At 55.9% G+C, this 18,177-nt stretch overlaps 1 protein-coding gene across 1 annotated transcript in view; it reads left to right on the top strand.

Annotated features, from left to right (window-relative positions):
• The first annotated feature begins 1,742 nt into the window (after positions 1–1,742).
• The window catches only part of LOC141933148 (heparan sulfate glucosamine 3-O-sulfotransferase 3A1-like), a 39,803-nt gene continuing 23,368 nt past the window's right edge, over positions 1,743–18,177 (top strand). Inside the window, exon 1 of the mRNA XM_074847548.1 lies at positions 1,743–2,320. Within this exon, the coding sequence (XP_074703649.1) occupies positions 1,746–2,320 (575 nt within the window). The 5' untranslated portion in view covers positions 1,743–1,745. The remainder of the gene's footprint in view (positions 2,321–18,177) is intronic.

Raw genomic sequence — 18,177 nt, 5'->3', positions numbered from 1 at the left:
TATTTCCACATTTTATGCGCTCTCAAAGGAGAAGAGCAAATTCTGAGAGCAATAGCATGTTGTGTTTGTAGATATTTCTTACCAACTGCAGGCCAGATTCTGCAGCCAGCCTAGGGAGAATTGCTTCAAGTGAGTGGGGAAAAGTCCGATTTCAGGTCTTTCTGGGCTGTATTCAGTAGAGTGCTTAGTGTAGCTGTCGGCTGTCATACTGCGAGTGTATTTTACACCCGTGTCAGTGGTTTCACCCGTTTTAAGGGGGACTGTTCTTCCCTGTACAGATATTTGTGTATGTAAGGGCGGGTATGATCGACGGGCAAATCAGGAATTTGTGCTCAGGTGCCAGAGGGATGGTGGGGGTGGATGGACAGACGGGTGGCCAGTGCGGGGCCAGACGGCCCCCACGCTCCCATGCCACGGCCCAGGCCTTGCGGGAAGGTCCTGCGGAGCCCCGTGAGCCCGTCGGCCGGCGGGCAGCCGGCTGCATCCCCGCTCCAGCTCCCGCGGGCGGCTGGAAGGTCAGTCCGCATCCAGAGAAACGCTGGAGGGGCCCGAGATCGTCTCTCTGCCCTCCGGGGCACGCCCGCACCCCCGGGCCAGCCTCCGGGACACTCCCCTCTACCGCCCGGGAGAGCCTCCGGGGCACCCCCGCACCCTCCTGGACGCCCCTCTACCCCTCCTGGACGCCCCTCTACCCCTCCGGGGCACCCCTCTACCCCCCGGGAGAGCCTCCCGGGCACCCCGCATCCTCCTAGACAACCCTCTACCCCCGGGAGAGCCTCCCGGGCACGCCCACATCCTCCTAGACACCCCTCTACCCCCCGGGACAGCCTCCGGCGCACCCCTCTACGCCCCGGGAGAGCCTCCGGGGCACGCCTGCACCCCCGGGACAGCCTCCGGGGCACCCCTCTACCGCCCGGGAGAGCCTCCAGGGCACCCCCGCACCCTCCTGGACCTCCCTCTACCCCTCCGGGGCACACCCGCACCCCCGGGACAGCCTCCGGGACACCCCTCTACCCCCTGGGAGAGCCTCCGGGGTACCCCCGCATCCTCCTAGACACCCCTCTACCCCCCGGGAGAGCTCCCGGGCACTCCCGCACGCTCCTCGACACCTCTCTACCCTCGGGACAGCCTCCGGAGCATCTCCGCATCCTCCTGGACACCCCTCTACCCCCGTAAGAGCCTCCCCGCGGCACCCCCGCCCCCCCCGGGACAGCCTCCGGGGCACCCCCGCACCCTCCCCGGCACTCCTCTACCCTCGGGACAGCCTCCGGAGCATCTCCGCATCCTCCGGAACACCCCTCTACCCCCCGGCAGAGCCTCCAGGGGCACCCCCGCACCCCGCTCCACCCGAGGGGGTGGGAAGCGGCCTCCCCGCGGCTCTGCCCCCCGCCCCTCCCGCCTCGGCCCCGCCCCTCCCGCCGCGGCCCCGCCCCTCCCCGCACGGCGATGTCTCCGCCGAAGTTTGCCGCGGCGGCCGCCGCACGTGGGAGCCTCGCGCCGAGCCCTCAGCGCTGGCGGCCCCGCGTCCTCCCGCCCGGCCCCGCAGCGGCGGCGCCGGTTCCCCTCCCCCCCCCGCCATTTCCCCGCGGGGGATGCCCCCCTGAGGCGCCGCCGCCGCCTGGCCCCCGCGCCGGGGATGCGGCAGCGCGCAGCCCCCCGCCACCGCTGAGCGCTGCGCGGAGGGGCCGCGCCGGGGGGCGGCCGCGGAGCATGGCCAAGGCGCCCGGCCGCCGCCTCGGGGTAGCATGGCCGTGAGCGCGGCGGCCGCCCCCGCCGCCGAGCCGCTGCCCCGCAGCATCTTCAAGAAGTTCCTGGTGATGCTCTGCTCCCTCCTCATGTCCCTCTACGTCTTCTACTGCCTGGCCGACCGCTGCCAGACCCTGCCCGGACCCATCATCGCCGCCGGCGCCGCCTCGGAGGAGGAGGAGGGCGGCGGCGGCGGGTACCTGGGGGGCTCGGCCGAGCTGCCCCCCTGGCAGGCGGCGGCGGCGCGGCGGAAGCGGCTGCTGCAGCGGCTCAAGCAGCAGCGGCGGCGGCGGCAGGAGGCGGCGCCGGGCCAGGAGGTGCCGGCCGGGGGCGGCGGGAGCCGGGCCGGCGGCTCGGGCGGCGGCGGGGGCAGCGCGGCGGGCACGCCCGGCACCCTGGCGCTGCTGCTGGGCGAGGGCAGCAAGCGGCTGCCGCAGGCCATCATCATCGGCGTGAAGAAGGGGGGGACGCGGGCGCTGCTGGAGTTCCTGCGGGTGCACCCCGACGTCCGCGCCGTCGGCGCCGAGCCCCACTTCTTCGACCGCAACTACGAGCGGGGACTCGCCTGGTACAGGTACGGGACGGGCTGCGGCGGGCGGCGGCTCGGCGGCGGGGCCGGGGCCGTGGCCGGGCCGGCAGTGCCCCCCGCTGGCCGCGGAGCCCCTCCACCGCTCTCCCGCCTCTCCCGGGCCCCCTGCCCCAAGCCCTCCACCCCGCCAGCCCCGTCCCCGCTCTCCAGACCCTCCCGCCGATGCTGCTCTCGCTCCCCAGCTCCCCCAGCCTCGCTTCCCCCAGCCCCCTCTCCGTTCCCCCGTTCCCCGGGGCACTCCTTCCCCATCCGCTCTCCCCCCGTTCTCCCGTTCCTGCTCCTAGATCCCCCAGCCCCTCTCTCTCCCCACATCCTCCTGCCTGCCCGCCATCCCATCCCCTAACCCCCCACCCCTCCTCTCCCCCGCTGCCCGCGCATCCCCCAGCCCTCCTGCCCCGCGGCAGGGCGCCCCCGGGGGTGCCTCCCCCCAGCCCGGGGTGCTGCCCGCGGAGGGGGAGGCAATGGGAAGAGCAGTGGGTGCCCCCATCGCCCTGGGGACCTCATGGGGATGCTGAGGCAGAGCTAACCCCACCTGCCCCAGGGATTCCAGGCCCCCCAACATCTTGCTGCTCCTCAGCTTTTCGGGGGGGGGGGGGGGGGGGGGGTGGCTTTGCCAAACCTGTGGCTGATCTAACTCCCAGCCGAGCCGCCCCGCAGCCCCAGCTGCCTCCCCTGGCAAAGCATCGTACCGTCACCTCCCGCCCAGCTGATAAAAGCAGCTTTCCCATATTCAGTGTGGAGAAAAAACATATTTCCCGTGCAAACGTTTCAGCAGCCCAGGAACGAGTAACCCAAAATGTCAGTTCCAGGACCGCAACCCACGCGCTCACCTTGCCCGAGAAACGAGCAAAAAGGTAGATGGGGTTCTTCTTTCAATTAATTAGTGTTTCATTAAACCAAATAAAAGGTATCCCCTTTAAAATGAGACAGTAAACGTTAAAGCTAAGGGGCAGGATTCTTACTAATGTTGTTTAGATGTTTTCCTTGTGTGTTTTAAAGTTAATAGATGAGCGTCTTCTGGCAGATTCCTGTGGAAAGGATTGGTTAGGGTGGGGGCGAAACTGCTCTTTCGCAGAGTGTGTCTGTGTTTGTGGCTTTCCTGAATGAACAAGCAAAAAGGAGAGGATTTCGGGTACCCCCGGTGCTTGGTTTACTTTCATGTTAAGCCCAGCTATTAGCAGAGAGAAGAGGATGATTTTGGCTCAGCTTGGGGTGACAGTATTGAAATGTGGAGTAGGATAGTACTGACAGTCCAAGTGTTTATGTAAAAGTCTTAACACGTGGAAGTAATGAGCTTCCTTGTGTATCCGCTGGTGTCAGAAACACGCCGGGTTTTTGCAGGCAGCAGAGTGTGGGTTCTCTGAGAAGAAAGCTTTCCTTTTGTGTGGGCTGAAGCTGTCTACAAAATTATATTTTTAGTGTGCACTTAGCCAATTTCCACATGCTGACCCTGTATCAGAAAGGAAACATTAAAAACGAATCTGAAAAACCTCAGGAACTTTAATCAAGTCTTGACTTTGAAAAATAAACACATGGCGCTGGGGTGGCATCTACTGAAATTTATGGTGGATATGCAGAAAAGCTCGTTTATCAAAGATGCTCCCGAAGCCTTGAGGAGCAGATGGCAATGGGATAGACCCGCTTCTGGAAACTGTGCCCAAGCGAGGAGTGCAGACCTAGACAGAGGAGGAGCCACAGGCATTTAGGGCATAGCACAGTCCTCGGTGTAGGGGATTTGATTTTCCAGGGGTTTGGTCTTGGTCTCACAGCTCGTACTCATTCGAGGTGCTGCCCTGCACGCTATTTGTGTAATCGTTATGTTTTAGCATTTGGTACATGAGCTCTCCCATTAATTGCTGCAGTTTGTTTGTTCTGGTATTTGATGTACTGAATTTCACCTTTTTTTTTTTTTTTTATTAGCCCTGTGGAGGCTGAGGTACAGTGAATTCTTTGTATAGGATTATTCCTTTGAGACCTAATCTTGCCAGCTTTGCTTGTATGAGTAATCTTTACTAACACACAGAGTCCCGGCGTGATGGCAGAGCTGCAGTGTCAGCCCGCTGGTAACCAGTTACCAGCCTGTTATAAATACTCATTTAAAAAAAAATATCTGTCTCTCTCCATGGGTTTGCTGTAATCTTTGATGAGGGTTCAGTGCCGGGGAAATGGCCAGATGTTTGCCAGGGGTCCTGATTTCTTATCTTTGGCATCAGAGGCTTAGGTTTCACGTGCATTTATGTTTCCCAGCAGTCAGACTAAACAGCATCATTACAAGGTATAAACACTTGGGTTTGCTTTCAGCGCCCGCAGGAAGCCGGCGCGGGCAGCGAGCGCCCTGTCCAAGGGAATAAAAAGCTCTTGGCTGTTTGCAGTGACACAGGCTTGCAAAGGCAGAAGAGCCAGCCAGCCTTCACGGCTGATGGTCGGTGCCGCTGTCACAAGGATGCCATGCCAGGGCGGTGGCAGGGTGGTTCTGGGGTCTCGGGCATGAGGGGGACCCCAGTTCCTCTCAGAAACAAAAGAGCGGCTCCGGTAACAGCTGCTTGTTATACGGGTGAGGGGGGATAAACGGGGGGCTGAGCTGTGGCTGCAGCATCAGGGTGATGCTCCCAGAGGGCCAGTTGGGTGGTACCTGTAGGGCAGCGGCTTGGAGGCACGGGCTTGGCACGTGAAGGTCCTGTCGCCTGCTGGGGTGCCACACAATGCACGAAAAGGCTGTCTGTTAAATCAGGTGGAATAATCACTCGGCTCTTGTAGCCTGAGCTGAGCCTGGGTACGAAGGCAGCTGCCCTACCGAGAGGCTGATTTTATAAAAAACAATCTGAGTGATTTAATTTAGTAAGTGTGACACCTCCGTGTGTGCTCGTGTGTGGGTTGAGTATCAAGGGAAGTTGTGTGCCGAAAGCAGCTTTCTCCGTTTCAGGTTTACAAGTCCTCTCTTCGTACAGGGACAAAAGGAGGGAGGGCAGCCCACAATGCTCGCATTGACTTCCCAGCGCAGAAACCTCTGCTCCAGCCCTGAACAAGGCTATTGAGCTAACAGAGTTCAATAGCAGGTGAGCATGGGTTTTAATAGAGTTCAACTGCCATCCCCCACCCTGAATACAGCTGTATACAGCCTGGGGAAAACTCCCAAGAATAGGGGCTAAGCTAGTCAAGTAAAAAAAAAAAAAAAAGATTTTAAAAAAAAAATATCTGTATTTGCGGGTGATATTGCAAGTCTGGCTGGTTCCCTCTGATCCTTTGTTAGTCTCGCGCTGATTGAGCTGCCTGTTGGAATGTCATTATACTGTCAGTCACCCCAGGAACACTTATTTCATATGTTTTAATCTCTCTGCCTCTGTAGCACCGATGCCAATTTCACTAGAGCGAAGCCAAGCTAATGTCATTAGATTACACCCGATCCACGGGAAGATGAAAGATGATTCAAAGTTACTCCGTCAGGTTGGGAATTTAAGTATTGCTCCTCCCTGATGCTTCTAGAGCTGGGAAGTGCCATCTCCTAATTAATGTCCTCTTGGGATTTTTCTCCAAGGCTTTCTTTTTTTTTTTTCTTCTTTCTAATCTGGGCAACCACTGACGATTCTGAGTAAAAGGGAACGTCTCAGTTGCTGAAGAGGTCTGGGATGGAGGAAAAGGAGGTTTGTTTAGAGGGGGATGTGCTTACAGCAGCTGCATCCCACCTTGTGCCGTTTCCCATCCTCTGTGCCTCAGATCATGGTGACATCGGAGCCCTGGGGATGGAGGAGTCAGGCCACTCCTGTAGCAGCGGGTGGCCTGGAGGTCCGTGGGCTTTTGTGGTTGCTGTAATTCAGCAGCGCGGTCTGTGAGTGCTGTGGAAGCGTGAAAGTGAGGACGGGAGCGTAGGCATGGGGAGCAGGCGGGTGTGTGTGATGCCAGGGGAGACTTGGGGGGAGCGAGTACAATCCATGAAAGGTGGAGCAGGACTAGATGGCCATCAGGAGGAAAGACCTTGTTGTAAAACTCCCTGCGGGGGGAAGATGGTGTAGCAGTAGTTGCCTTAAAGTGCTCTTCTCCACCACTTTTTTTCAGCCATCCTTGCAGCCTCTGCAAGAAACACCAGGTCTTTGTGTTCACAGTGTGCCCAGCCCAGAACACGTGTTTTGCTGTTGGACATCGAGTTTGAGCTGGTTTGGGTTTTCCACTCCCTGATGCATGCCCGCCTGTTTGTAGGAAGGTCTGGTTTAGCAGCACCTGCTCCTTGTCCTGGGAACATCTCCCAAACACACCTAAATTACTAATAGCATCAAGCCCAGCCTGCAGCAGTTCCTCTGGAAATTGCAGACTTGGACAACCATGTGCTGAAGAGGATCAAGGTCCTTGTTTATTTATTAGCTGTGTAATCAGATACCTCCCCGTACTGAGCTCATGGTGCTGGATAAAAAGGGAACAAAAGATGGTCTTGGCCCCAAAGCGCAGGTAATTCACTGTGAACAACAGCTGGCGATAGGCTGAGACAAAGATGGTGGAGAGTGTGTTGGTTGGTTGGGCAGCGTGGGTCTCCTGGCCAAGGAGTCATTGGAGGTGGAGGATGAGGTGGTTGAAGGGACTTCTCCTTAGGGGGGAAGAGCAGGGGGGGAGAAGATGCTCATTGGAAATGCTGATGAGATCAGGGCTGGGGTCACTGAGTCTGTTATAAAAACACTAACTGGTTCTGGTGCTCATGTGCTTTGCTGCTGCTGTTATGTGTGATCTGGATTTGGATACTTCAAGGCATTTTGGTAAAGATTTGAAAGAGTTTGAATGTTGGCACCCTACTGCTGGGGAGATGTCTTGGTGTGCCTCAGTTTGCCCATCTGTAAAGTGGGAGGGAAGTCACTGCCCTGTGCTGCAGGGTTGTGACTCTGTGGCACCTCTCTCCAGTGCAGAGATGAGGTGCTGTATGGAGTCGGAGCTTGTTGGGCTATGCTGTGGGTTAAATAATACCCAAAGTGGGTGAACCCCACCAGAGCTGCTGGCAGGGGTCCTGCAGCCTTGGCACTGTCCTCTCGTGGCAAGGTGGAGTGCCAGCTAGTGCACACACCTGAGGGATGGCACTGACCAGCCACACACCCCCAGCAAGAGCTAACTGCTAAGAGCTGGGGAGGGATCTTTCCCCTTACTCTTTAAATAAACCCCAAAGGGTTGTTATTTTTGGGGTTCTTTTAAGCATTTTGCATCTACACGGATCCCTTCTGTTTTCTGTTAATAGAGTAGTTCATATCCAGGGTTCATGTCCGATCCTGGTGATGGGGTGAGCTCTTGAGTTGGAGTATAAGGAGAAGTCAAACCCATTCCCATTCAAAAGAAATACTTAGAGTTTTCGTGGACTCTCCTCTCGGCAGATCCTTGGTCTGTACGGGGATATACTGGGGAGGTTCAGAAGTCAGTAGACCCCGTCCTCCTCGTCAGTACTGCCTTACGCCCCCGTCCCTGGGATGCGGGAGCCTGGAGGGAATTGGCACCATCCTCGTCCACCCCATGGCTCTGCCTGGGCCTGGGATGCTTGGAAACCAGGGCTCCCCTGGCCCTGCCTGCTGGTGCTGAGCAATCTTGAAAATATTGCCTCGACTGTCCAAGATTTTGTCAGTTAAATTCATAGAGCCGGGTCTCGTGAAAAGCAGCGCAAAGCTCCAGCTGGCTGGGGCAAGAGCCCATTTATGGCAAAAATTGTGATACTCTTTAGAGAAGCAGTAGATTCACCTCGCTTAAATCACTAGTCCTCCTTTAAGGTCGGATCTTGCAAATCACCACCTATGCACGTAGCCTGCCATCAGCTCTGCTGCCTTTGGGGGGGGCTCCTGGGAGTAATTACATCGAGTCTGGGGTCCAGGGCCGTGCTCTGGCCGCACCATCACCACCAATATGTGTGTTCACCACAGCCGAGGTAGGATTTCACCCCGACCTTTTGAAGTCTATAATAAGAGCAGTTAGGTCTGGGGAGGGGGAAGGGAGCTGGTGCCTTTCCAAAGAGTTCAGAGCAAACAACAAGTGATCAGAAAACCTGAGAATAACCCCCTGTGAGCCCCCTCCCTGACGTAGGCATTAAAACTCCTGAGCTGCTAATTATGCTTTTCCCCTGGAGAATATCGAGGTAACCCAAACTGCTTTCTCAGGGAAACAGCAGAGGCTGGCAAGGGGGAGCAGGGGCGGTGGTTGTAGCCATAAATCTTTCCAAATTCTCATTACATGCAGGTATTCTGGAAGGGAAGTGGATTAAGTTGCAGTTAAAGTTGTGTTGCTGGAGTTGGATACGGGGGTCTTAGCCCATTACAGAGCCCCGTGTGGGTCACTGGGACTGTTCATGCAAGGTCTGTAGGACCGGGGCCATCCCCAGGACTCTTGACAGTGGCCAGTGTCTCTGCCTGTCTCCTGTATAACCCACCTCCTGGGAAATTCAGTTTTTCATAGTTTGGAGTTAAACATGTTAACTTCCAAACTGCGCCCTCCTGAGCCCTTGTGACTCCCTGGGGCGGGTACGTGAGCAGGACGGTGCCTGCAGTGAGAATATAAATAGAGTTGCTCGAGGAAGTGAATTATTCTTGGCATTTCTTTCATCGAATGATGTGATTCTGCAGGAGGAAATCTTTCAGCAAAAGAAATCGCCGGTTCCCTTCATGCATGGCAAGACCATCCTTCTTGCTTCCTGGAAGTGAGGAGATTCATAACGTGCTCTTTCTGTTGCAACGCCATCTGTTGCAGATAGAAAGATCCCTGCTCCAACTCCCCCAGGCTCGAGGCTGCTGCCGGGTACATCTCTGGTGGGAGACAGAGAAACTTCCCATTGCTGCCCCAGGGGAGCTTTGGAAACCTCGTGTTGTTGTTTTTCCCAACTGTCAAGCAGCCGTGCCCAAGCGTTGTGTAAGAAAATCCCACCTGGGCAACTCCAGGCATCCGGACACCTTCCTTGCACAAAGCTGTGCAGATCGTGGGTGCCAGCACAGCAGCTTCAGCAGGATCCTGCCTAGCTCCCGGCTCTGAGTGGGAGATGGAGCAGCCTCCCCTGCCCCAGCCACGCTGCTCGGCTCCAGTTCCCAAGCACAGCCAGTGCCTGGAAACTGGGATGTGAACTGCTGGATCAGGTCTGACCACAACCACCCTTCCCACACCTTCCCCTGGTGAGAGGTGTTCAGGTTCAAGCACAACATGGTGATAGGAAGCTGGCTATTTATTTATTTATTTGTTTATATCTCTCTCCAGCAAGATCTTTTTTTGCTGAAATTTTCAAAAAGCCAGGCTGATTTGTTCTGACATCGTCTGTTGGAAAAGGGCTCCCTCCCGCAGCCTGTACTCTCTGGGGAAGCCTTTTATGGGAAAATATCAAATCCAATTGTTTTGACTTCTGTGTTTATCTGATGTTTTGTGTGTGTATGCTCACGTGTGCATCTCTGGGCTCTCAAGTGTTGCGTTTTTGTCGTTAACATTTCATTTCTGCTTTCATGGTATTGTTGTAACATTGAGTACCATGTATCAGCATCTTTCAATGTTATTTAAACACTTCTGCGCTGTCTGATCTGGACTGTTTGGGAAGCCCTCTTTGGGGAGAAATTCCCAAGCGTTGGCATGTTCCAGCTCGGAGTAAAACAAGTGAAGAAACATCTGGATTTCCCACCTGGGGGAAGCTCTGTGTCCTGACCCCTCCGGCACAGGGTTAGCGACTGAAAGGCAGGAGATGCAATGGCCCCAGAGAAGTGGTGTGCAGAGAGCCCAAGGAGGTGGCCTGACTTGGCTGAGACCCCCAAAACCACACTCCAGCATCAGCGACCCCACGGTGTTGACATGCTCCGAGCCCCTGTAATGTGCCAGCTGGAGATGCCGCTTTCTCCATTTTGTGCCTGGACTTTGTTGGCTCTGGAGTCCTTCCCCCAGCTGGAAATTTGCTCCTTAAACCCCTTTGGTCTCAAACATTGCTGGACTCCGGGTTGTGCCTTGCCAAGTTTTGCTTTAAGCCTCAATCAAAAGGCGTTTGGGAGGACCCCGGGTCACCTGGCGCAGTGAGGCATGGCTTTCCACTGCTCCTGCTGGACCTGTGCCCATGGGGGGGTCCCCAGGCCTGGATTCGGGGAGCAATGGGTTACCCCAGGTGCAATTAGTACTGTGCCATTAACACGCTGTGATTTGCATAGGTAAAACTGGTAACGGGAGGAGGAGGTTGTATGATGTGCCGAAGCCAGAAGTGGGAGAGATCTCCCTCCTCTGAGACACAAACGCTGGGTCAGTGGCCTCGGCCGTGGTGTTTCTCTTTCCAAAGCCACACTGTTGGGAGGTGCTGGCAGAGCCACAGCACGGCTGGCTTCCCCGGCTCTGGCAGCTGGTCCCCGGGTTAGTGCAGCGCCAGGGCCAGCAGCAGCATTGGTGGAATGGAGGATGCTCCACTCTACCAGGAGGAAAACAGGCAGAAAAGCACCCAGAGCCTCTGGCAGAGCAAGGCTTAGCACGTGGAACCTCTTGGTGTCTAGCTCCATGGTGCTGTTGATTTTTCTCAAACTGTGGTAGAAAGGGAGACTGGTTGGTACAAGCATTGGTGATCGGCGTTCAGCTTGTGCTGGGTTTCCCTCGGCATCACCTCCTGGTGCTGCTCTGCTCCTCGACCTGCTCCTTGTGCTTAAGGTCATGGAAAGTTCCCCTGACTCCTCTTACAAGGGTTGAGGGTGCTAATCCCCGTGTCCGGGCTAACTTCCAGCTCAGGTAATTCTAGTTTCTGCCCCTAAAAATTAACTCTGCAGTTTAAACTGGCTCCAGTTGTCTTTGTTCCCTGTCCACGGACCTGCTGGGCACTGTGCTGCTGGCAGGGACCCACCACGGGGCTCAGGGTGGTTGGTGTTTGATGACTGGGGAGTGGTCTTTCTTCTGGCTTGCAAGATGATTTGGATTTTTTTCTGTGCAAAAGCTGCATGTCACGGCAAGGGATAAAGCTAATGTTGTGTAATAACCCTGCCCTCTTGCACTGCTGAACTGTGCTGTGTGAATATTAATATTTTCTTATAAATGTTTGCCTGGTATTTCTCAGTCTTGTACCTGGGTGACAATGGTTGTTAGCTCCTTCATCATCTCTAGAGAAGGAAAAAAACCAAAAGCCCAATCTCCCTGCACGCAGCAACCAGAGCACAGGTAGCGACATGCAGAGCTGGGTGAGAGGAGCGTGGTTTGGGGTCAGTGGCTCTTTCAGCCGCCTCTGTGCAGGGCTTGGTGAGGCCCAGCTTGTGTGTGTTGGTTCCACCAAAGTCTGTGTGCCCTGTCCCGGCCAGCTTCCCCAGCAGGGCAGGGCCACATGGAGGAGGAAGATACTGAGCTCAGACACGTGTGCACGCGGAGGCGCGGATGCACTGGTGCCTCGGCGCTCGCTCCTCCCCAGCCCGGCTGTGTTAGGGGCAGCAGGGGCAGTGACCAGCTCCCTGCAGCCTTAGCTCATGGGGGGTTTACTGGGTTTCTTGCTCCGCCAACATGTTAGAGATGACACAGCTTTACCATGCGCTGGGAAAGTCCTTTCCACCTGCTTCTGGGCTGGGGGCCATCACTCCTCCAGCTCCCCTGCTGTCGCAGGGCTGGCTGTGCCTGGAAGTCTGCTTAGTTGCATCTTTATCTCCTTGGGTGCTCATGGTCCCTCTTATGTTTCCTCCTCCCCCGCACTGATGCGCTGTGTTATTGAGTGGCTGTGAGCTGTGAAAATCTCCCAGGAAGGATGCTCTGGAGCTCCGCTAAAGACTCTCCCCGCAGCCTGGGTCCAGAAGCTGCTGAGAGGAGCTTTCCTAGCGACCGTGGGGAGGAAGCCCCAGCACAGTGGGATGAGGGCTGCAGAGCAGCTGCCTAGCACAGGCTTTTGCTTTCCTGCTGGGTGCACAGAGCTGGGGTCTCCCACGAGCTGAGGCAGCCAGGCTGCGGGTGCTGCTGGGGATGGGTGCTGCCGGGGGCAGGTGCACAGGGCAAAGCCACCTCAGTGCGCTGGCAGCGGGTCAGGACGTGGCTGGGACCCTCCGCCCTGCACCTGCACGGGGTGGCTGAGAAGGCAGCGGCCATCCCTCTTGCTTCTCCATCTATACTGTCAGCAACAGGTTGGGAAGAAGCAGAAATAGGGACTTTTTCAAATAGTCTGACTAAATTGTGGAACTGGCTGCCATGGGAGGTTTTTGGCTAAAACTCTAAAAAGGCTGCAGAAGTGTTTAGCAAAGAAAGATGCATCAGGAACTGTCAAGCGTGAGGGACCAGAAGCAAAGTCCCACTGAGGGGGTCCCCAGGCCTTGGCTGGGGACCCAGGGGTTTGCTCCTGCTGCTGGCACAGGAATTAGCTCATGGGTCAGGGGGACCCCAGGGTCACCCAGGGAGGCTTATCTTCCCATAACTATTATGGGGGGGGGGGGGGGGGGAAGTATCGTTGGTGTTACTTGGTTAGAAATACCCTTTCTGGAAGGGGATGCATTTTTCAGTTGGCATCAAATGGCCAGTGGTGGATAGCGAAGAAGGGAGCGTTGCACTTTGCACCCATGGCCTGGGGAATTTTGGTATAAATGACCATCAAACAGCTGCACCCCATCAGCTCTCGTGCTGAAGAGCCTGGATGTGTGTGTAAGTGTAGTAGTTCATACTAGGTGCAAAGAAAAAAATAAAGATATCTCTTATCACTTACAGGCTAGTGAGAGCTGGGTAAGCACGGCTGAACTTTCTGAAGTATCTCTTCAGATTTCTGCACTTCTGAGGTACCCGAGGCTGCTCCCTCCGTGCAGCAGCAGCAGGCAGGGGCGGGCAGTGACCCTCACCTTCTGCAGCCCTGCTGGGACTGATGTTTGCTTTGTAAACATCTGGAGTGGTTTAAGGTCCGACTGCCACCCCAGATCTTCATTTCTGCCCGTCTGCTGGAGAGTTTTGGTGCCTGGATAGAGGGCGTGAGCCCCGCTCCTCTGCTCTGGGCAAACCTGCCTGGGTTTAAAGGGCTGCTGGAGGTTTCTGAGCAAGCACAGAAAAAGCCCCAGCCCTTCCTTGGGTTTGGATGGCTGGAAGGTGATACGTGCCCCAGGAGAGATGCAGTGGGGATGGCTGCATCGCCCCGTCCCACTTTCTGTGGCATGAGGTCACACAGCAGAGGGGGAAGCATCATCCTGGGGAGCAGGCGCGGGGCAGGCTGGAGGAGGGGGAGTGCAGAGCTGTGTGCTGGGGCTGCTGGAAGGAAAACTTTCTGCCAACAGTTGTCTTTCCAAGGAGACCAGCAACGTCAGCTTGCCAGGAGCAATCTCTCAATGTCATAGCAAAGAGGTGAAGGTATGAAGGCCTGGACATCAAATGTCTCGCACCAAACACCGAGGAGTTCCTTGTCCAGCTGCTCCTTGTTTGAGCTAGGGTGGCCGGTTCCCACCTCGCTGTTCCCAAGTGTAGCAGGGTCTGGCTTGGGCTGGACCCTTCTTAGGGCAGGAGATGGGATTTTGTTGTTCCCCTGCGGTGACAGGAGAGCTGAGCTCCCAGGGACGGTGCGGACATCGCCATGGCACACACAGCACATGCTGCCTGTCTCCTGTGTTGTGTCCAGGGCAGCTGAGGAGGCTTTGGGACACACGCAGCTGGGCTGGGTGCTGGTCTGTCCTGTGCCTCAGTTTCCCCATCTGCGAAATGGGGTTATGCTGCTGAGCTTGTAAAAAAATATTAAGATCATTGCAAAAGGTGCTTCTAGAGGGACAGGGACTTGGCTTTTCTGCAGTCAGTGAGCACCAGGATCCCTCCCTCCAACACTGCCTTCTCCGTCTTGCCTTTGCACCGACCACAGGCAGATGCAGAGGATGCACAGAGTCAAACAGCAGTATCACATCAGATTTAAACGTGCACATGGTGTGATCCCTGCTCAGCCTAGCATGGGAGCCGGGCTTGGGGCAGAAGAGCTCGGCCCCAGTGCTGCCTTTGCCATGAGTTGTGATGCTGCTCTGCCTGTGTGCTCCTGGCTCCAGCGTCCTCCCTTCCAGCAGCAGCAGATCCACCACAACAGCCTCAGAAAGAAAGAATTTAGTAGGACATGCAAGCAGTTAGCCCGGGAGCCTCCGAAGGGGCCGAGACAGGGGGAAGGACTTCATGGCCTGACCCAGATGCAGTGCACAGCATTTAATTGAGTTTGACCAGCTCCAGTGCCACGGGTCGGGGTCAGCCCCGGCAGCGAAGCCCATCGAGGCGCTGGAGCCACTTCATTTGGTTCGTGGACGGACTGAGCTCTGCCCTGCCTGAGCGGGGGGTCGTGGCCCTCTGTCACATCGCGGGGACCCGCTGCCTCCATGGCACGATGCAGCAGGGTCGGCGAGCCAAGCTCTGAGCTGCGGGTTTCAAGGGGGCTGCGCCTCGGAGTTTTACAGCTTCATCTGCTCATTGCTTCCTAATTGCTGTTGAGTTTTTCGGCAAAGTGACAGCGAACTGCCGGGTGGCAGCTGATGCCTGGGTGTGTCCCCATTTCTGGCACTCCCATCCCTGTAGCCTGGCTATTCAAGGAGCTTTATGACAGTAAAATCCAGCATTTGTTGCCCTCCCTTTCAGCCTGCCCCAAAACAGAGGTGGGAGGAAATCGGTGCTTCCCCCTCACCACCTGCCTCTGCTGGGTGGTGCAGTGGGGCAGCAGCTTGCCTCCCTGGCCACCAGAGCCAGACCCTGGCATCACAGGCAGCTTCCTGCAGCAGCTAAGAGGAGAATCCATGGGCTTGATTTATCCCTTGGGACCCACCAGCCTTCCCAGGCCAGACATAAAACTTCTGGTTTCATAGTGGAATTCCTCTGGATTCTTTGGTACATGAGAAATACGTTATTTCAGCACTGGATTTTTCAATTAGTATTTATTTTTGGACAATATAAGCATCTCCCCAGCACATGGTTCTGCTGCTTTCTCGGCTGTCACCCCAGAGCAGTGCCCCTGGCCCCACGCTCACTCGGAAGCTGCCTGGGCTCAGTCACATTATAGCCCTGGGAAGGTAGATGGGAACAGCACTGGGGTGGTGATCGCAGAGGTGAGGAAGGAATTTGAGTGTGTTTCCTCTGGACTAAATCTGGTTTAAAATTATGAGTGGCTCTGGATTTTATTAAAGCCCTGAAAGCAGCACTTGGCTTCGTTGACCAAATCCAGCAGCATTGTAAAAGCTGGTGTAAGCCCACACCAAGATGAAGGAGCCTGAGCCTGGGTGACCTGCAGAGTCATCCTCAACCCTGGCTGCTCTCAGGGCCTTTCCTGGCCGTCACCCCCCTGGGGACATCCAGGGGTGAGTGGGGTGGAGGAGTCTGGACCCAGACGGGAGCCCACTGGGTGTTTCAGCAGGGATGGGACATGCATCCTTCTTCTCCCCTCCATCCCTGGGAGCTTTTGGGTGGGTGCCCTGGTGGGTCTGGCCTCCGCTTATGGGCACCTTTGTGATCACCTTGGTTACTGGGAGCCAGGTCTTCCTGGAGCCCCCCTTTTCCTTGCACATCCCCAGAATAAAGCCAGATTTGTCAGACCAGTGAGTTTTGCAGCTGAGCCTGCTCTCATGGGAGTCTGTCTGTCTATCCGAGCGGGCTGTGCTCTTGCCTGCCTGCGGCTGCTGGGGTTTCCCGGCATCCCTGGATCTGCAGGTGGCTCTGCCCAGTTTGGGGAATGCATTTAGGAGTTGTTTGACCCCTTGACTTCCTGAAGATGCATCAGCAAAGGGGTCCAGAGGAAGCTCTGTCCTAGCTGATCTCTGAAGCCAGGCATTAAATGCACAGCGTACCCTAGGAAAGGGCTTGGAAGGAGAGTGCACCATGTGCTGAAAGCCATCCCATCCCTGCGCTGTCCTCAGGGAGGGGGCACTTACCACACCCCCGTACTTGGGAGTGGAGCCCTGCGATGGTCCTGCTCCTGCCCTGACTGGCCTTTCCCAGCCCACTCCAAGCCCTCAGGTCCCCAGAGCCATAAAACGGATTCCAACGGAATCCTGGGGATGAGGAGAAGGGAGAGACGCGGGCTCTCCCTCCCTCCTCTCCCTGCAGGCACCCCTGGCAGAGCAGCAGTGGGCAGAGCCACAGCGAAGAGGCACGTTCCTTGTTGGGAGCCGTGGGCCATGGGGGACCCGGGGGGAAGAGAGTCGGGAGGGAGCTTTAAGGAGTGATTAACGGCCTCAGCCACAGCAGGGCCATGGGTCAAAGAGACCCAATTATTTCCTGGTGATATTCCTGCTGGAGGGAATGATAAGCCAACAGGGCAGATACAGGTCCACCTGACCCCCAGCTTCAGAGCAAAGCGAGGGCAGGGACAATGGGGACACCCCCTGAGCCCCGTTCACGCTCTCCGCAGATGGGCTTTCAGACACAAACCCGTGGGTCACTCCGACGTTGCTGACTCAGGCACGGTCCCCTCTTCAGCACAGATTTCCAGGAATTCCGCCCTTAACATCTCCCGCTAGACAAATCATAGCCATCATATGTTTAGGGGAAAAATTGGATTTGCCTTGTAATCTAATCAATGTTAAATAACAGTAATTCTAACTCCGAGGCTGTGTTTAAAGTGCTGTTGGTCTCTGGAGATCATTGGAGTTATTTAATCTAATGAAATCACCATTACTGTCTAATGAGGGTGCACCATGGGGATGTCTTTCCTGGGAAGGAAAGCAATGGTTAAATAATTGGCAGTCAGGGCCAAATATTCAGGGGGGGTAAACAACAGAGTGCAGTAAGTTGAAGGTTTCACCTGGTAGGTACCCAGAGCTCTTTGGCTGCATCTTTCTAATGGTAGCTCATTGCTCAAGACATGTTGGTGGTGAGCACGTGCCCAGGTTCCTCCGGTCACCTCCCTGGGCAGGCTGGACCACACCAGTGCCGCCTTTTCCCTTTTTCTGGCCCAAGCAGGAGTTGTGGTTTTTAACCCATCTCCATCCTGTGTCACACTTGCTGTGCTACCCCCAGTGGGTTGCTCTCTGCGTTGGCTCTCCCTGTGGTGGTCCAGGCTGTATTGTCTGCTGGTTTTTAAGATGTTTTTCCCCCAAACCTGCTGTAGTTTTTGCATTTTCATTAAGCACTTTTTCCTTATCCCCTTCTTAGAGGGAGATAGGACCTGTTCCAGTTCACATTTCCCATGCTGGCTTCGCAGCAATTCCTGAGCCACCCGTCAATTCAGTCATTACGGAGCAAGCCGAGCCATATTGAGCCGGTTGCTTTCCTACGCACTGAACTTATTGTATTCGAATATATTGGAGTTATATCAGCAGCAGGCAGGGACTCTGCTGCTGTCAATGCCAGCACGGCTGTATCCTGTGTAACGGGGGAGTGTTCCTCCCCTGTAGCGCGTGCTCTAGTTTCCCATTATTATTTCTTTAATAAGACTGATACTTACTGTACATCGCTCATTTGCTGCTAAAATTGGAGCCATTAGAGCAATAAGTGGCAATTACCTTCTGAGCGGTGTGGCGTGTGAACCCAGCACGCTGCCTCCATGAAGGAGGAGGCTGAAACCTGCCTTTTGGGAGTAAACGCCCGCAAGCGGCCGCGTAACGCTGGAGCAGCTTTGTGAGGACGGCTGGGATGGCTCTCAGGGGTGCCCAGCATCCTCCGGAGGGAGGATTGCACCCATGGGTGCTGGGAGAGGACGCATCTGGCTTGACATCTGGGGATGAGGGGGATGAGGAGGGGTTGTGGCTCTGCACGTGCTGCTGAGTTATCTCAGGACACGTTACCCACCCAGCGGCCACACTCTCTGACCAGCCCGTCCCCAAGGAGTGGCTTCTCCCCTGGAAAACAATTTCCATGCTGAAAAAAAATAAAAAGGAACATGTCTGGTAATTTAATCATATTAAGTGTTCCTAAAATCACGTCTACACTGCACAACAGCATGCCAGAGGTCTCTGGAGGAGCAGCTGCAGCAGGACCAGTGAGGA

Source organism: Strix aluco, chromosome 21, assembly GCF_031877795.1.
Source record: "Strix aluco isolate bStrAlu1 chromosome 21, bStrAlu1.hap1, whole genome shotgun sequence".
In the NCBI taxonomy this organism is placed as follows: domain Eukaryota; kingdom Metazoa; phylum Chordata; class Aves; order Strigiformes; family Strigidae; genus Strix; species Strix aluco.
The sequence above is the reverse complement of the archived record's forward strand: the minus strand, read 5'-3'. Positions and strand labels throughout refer to the sequence as shown.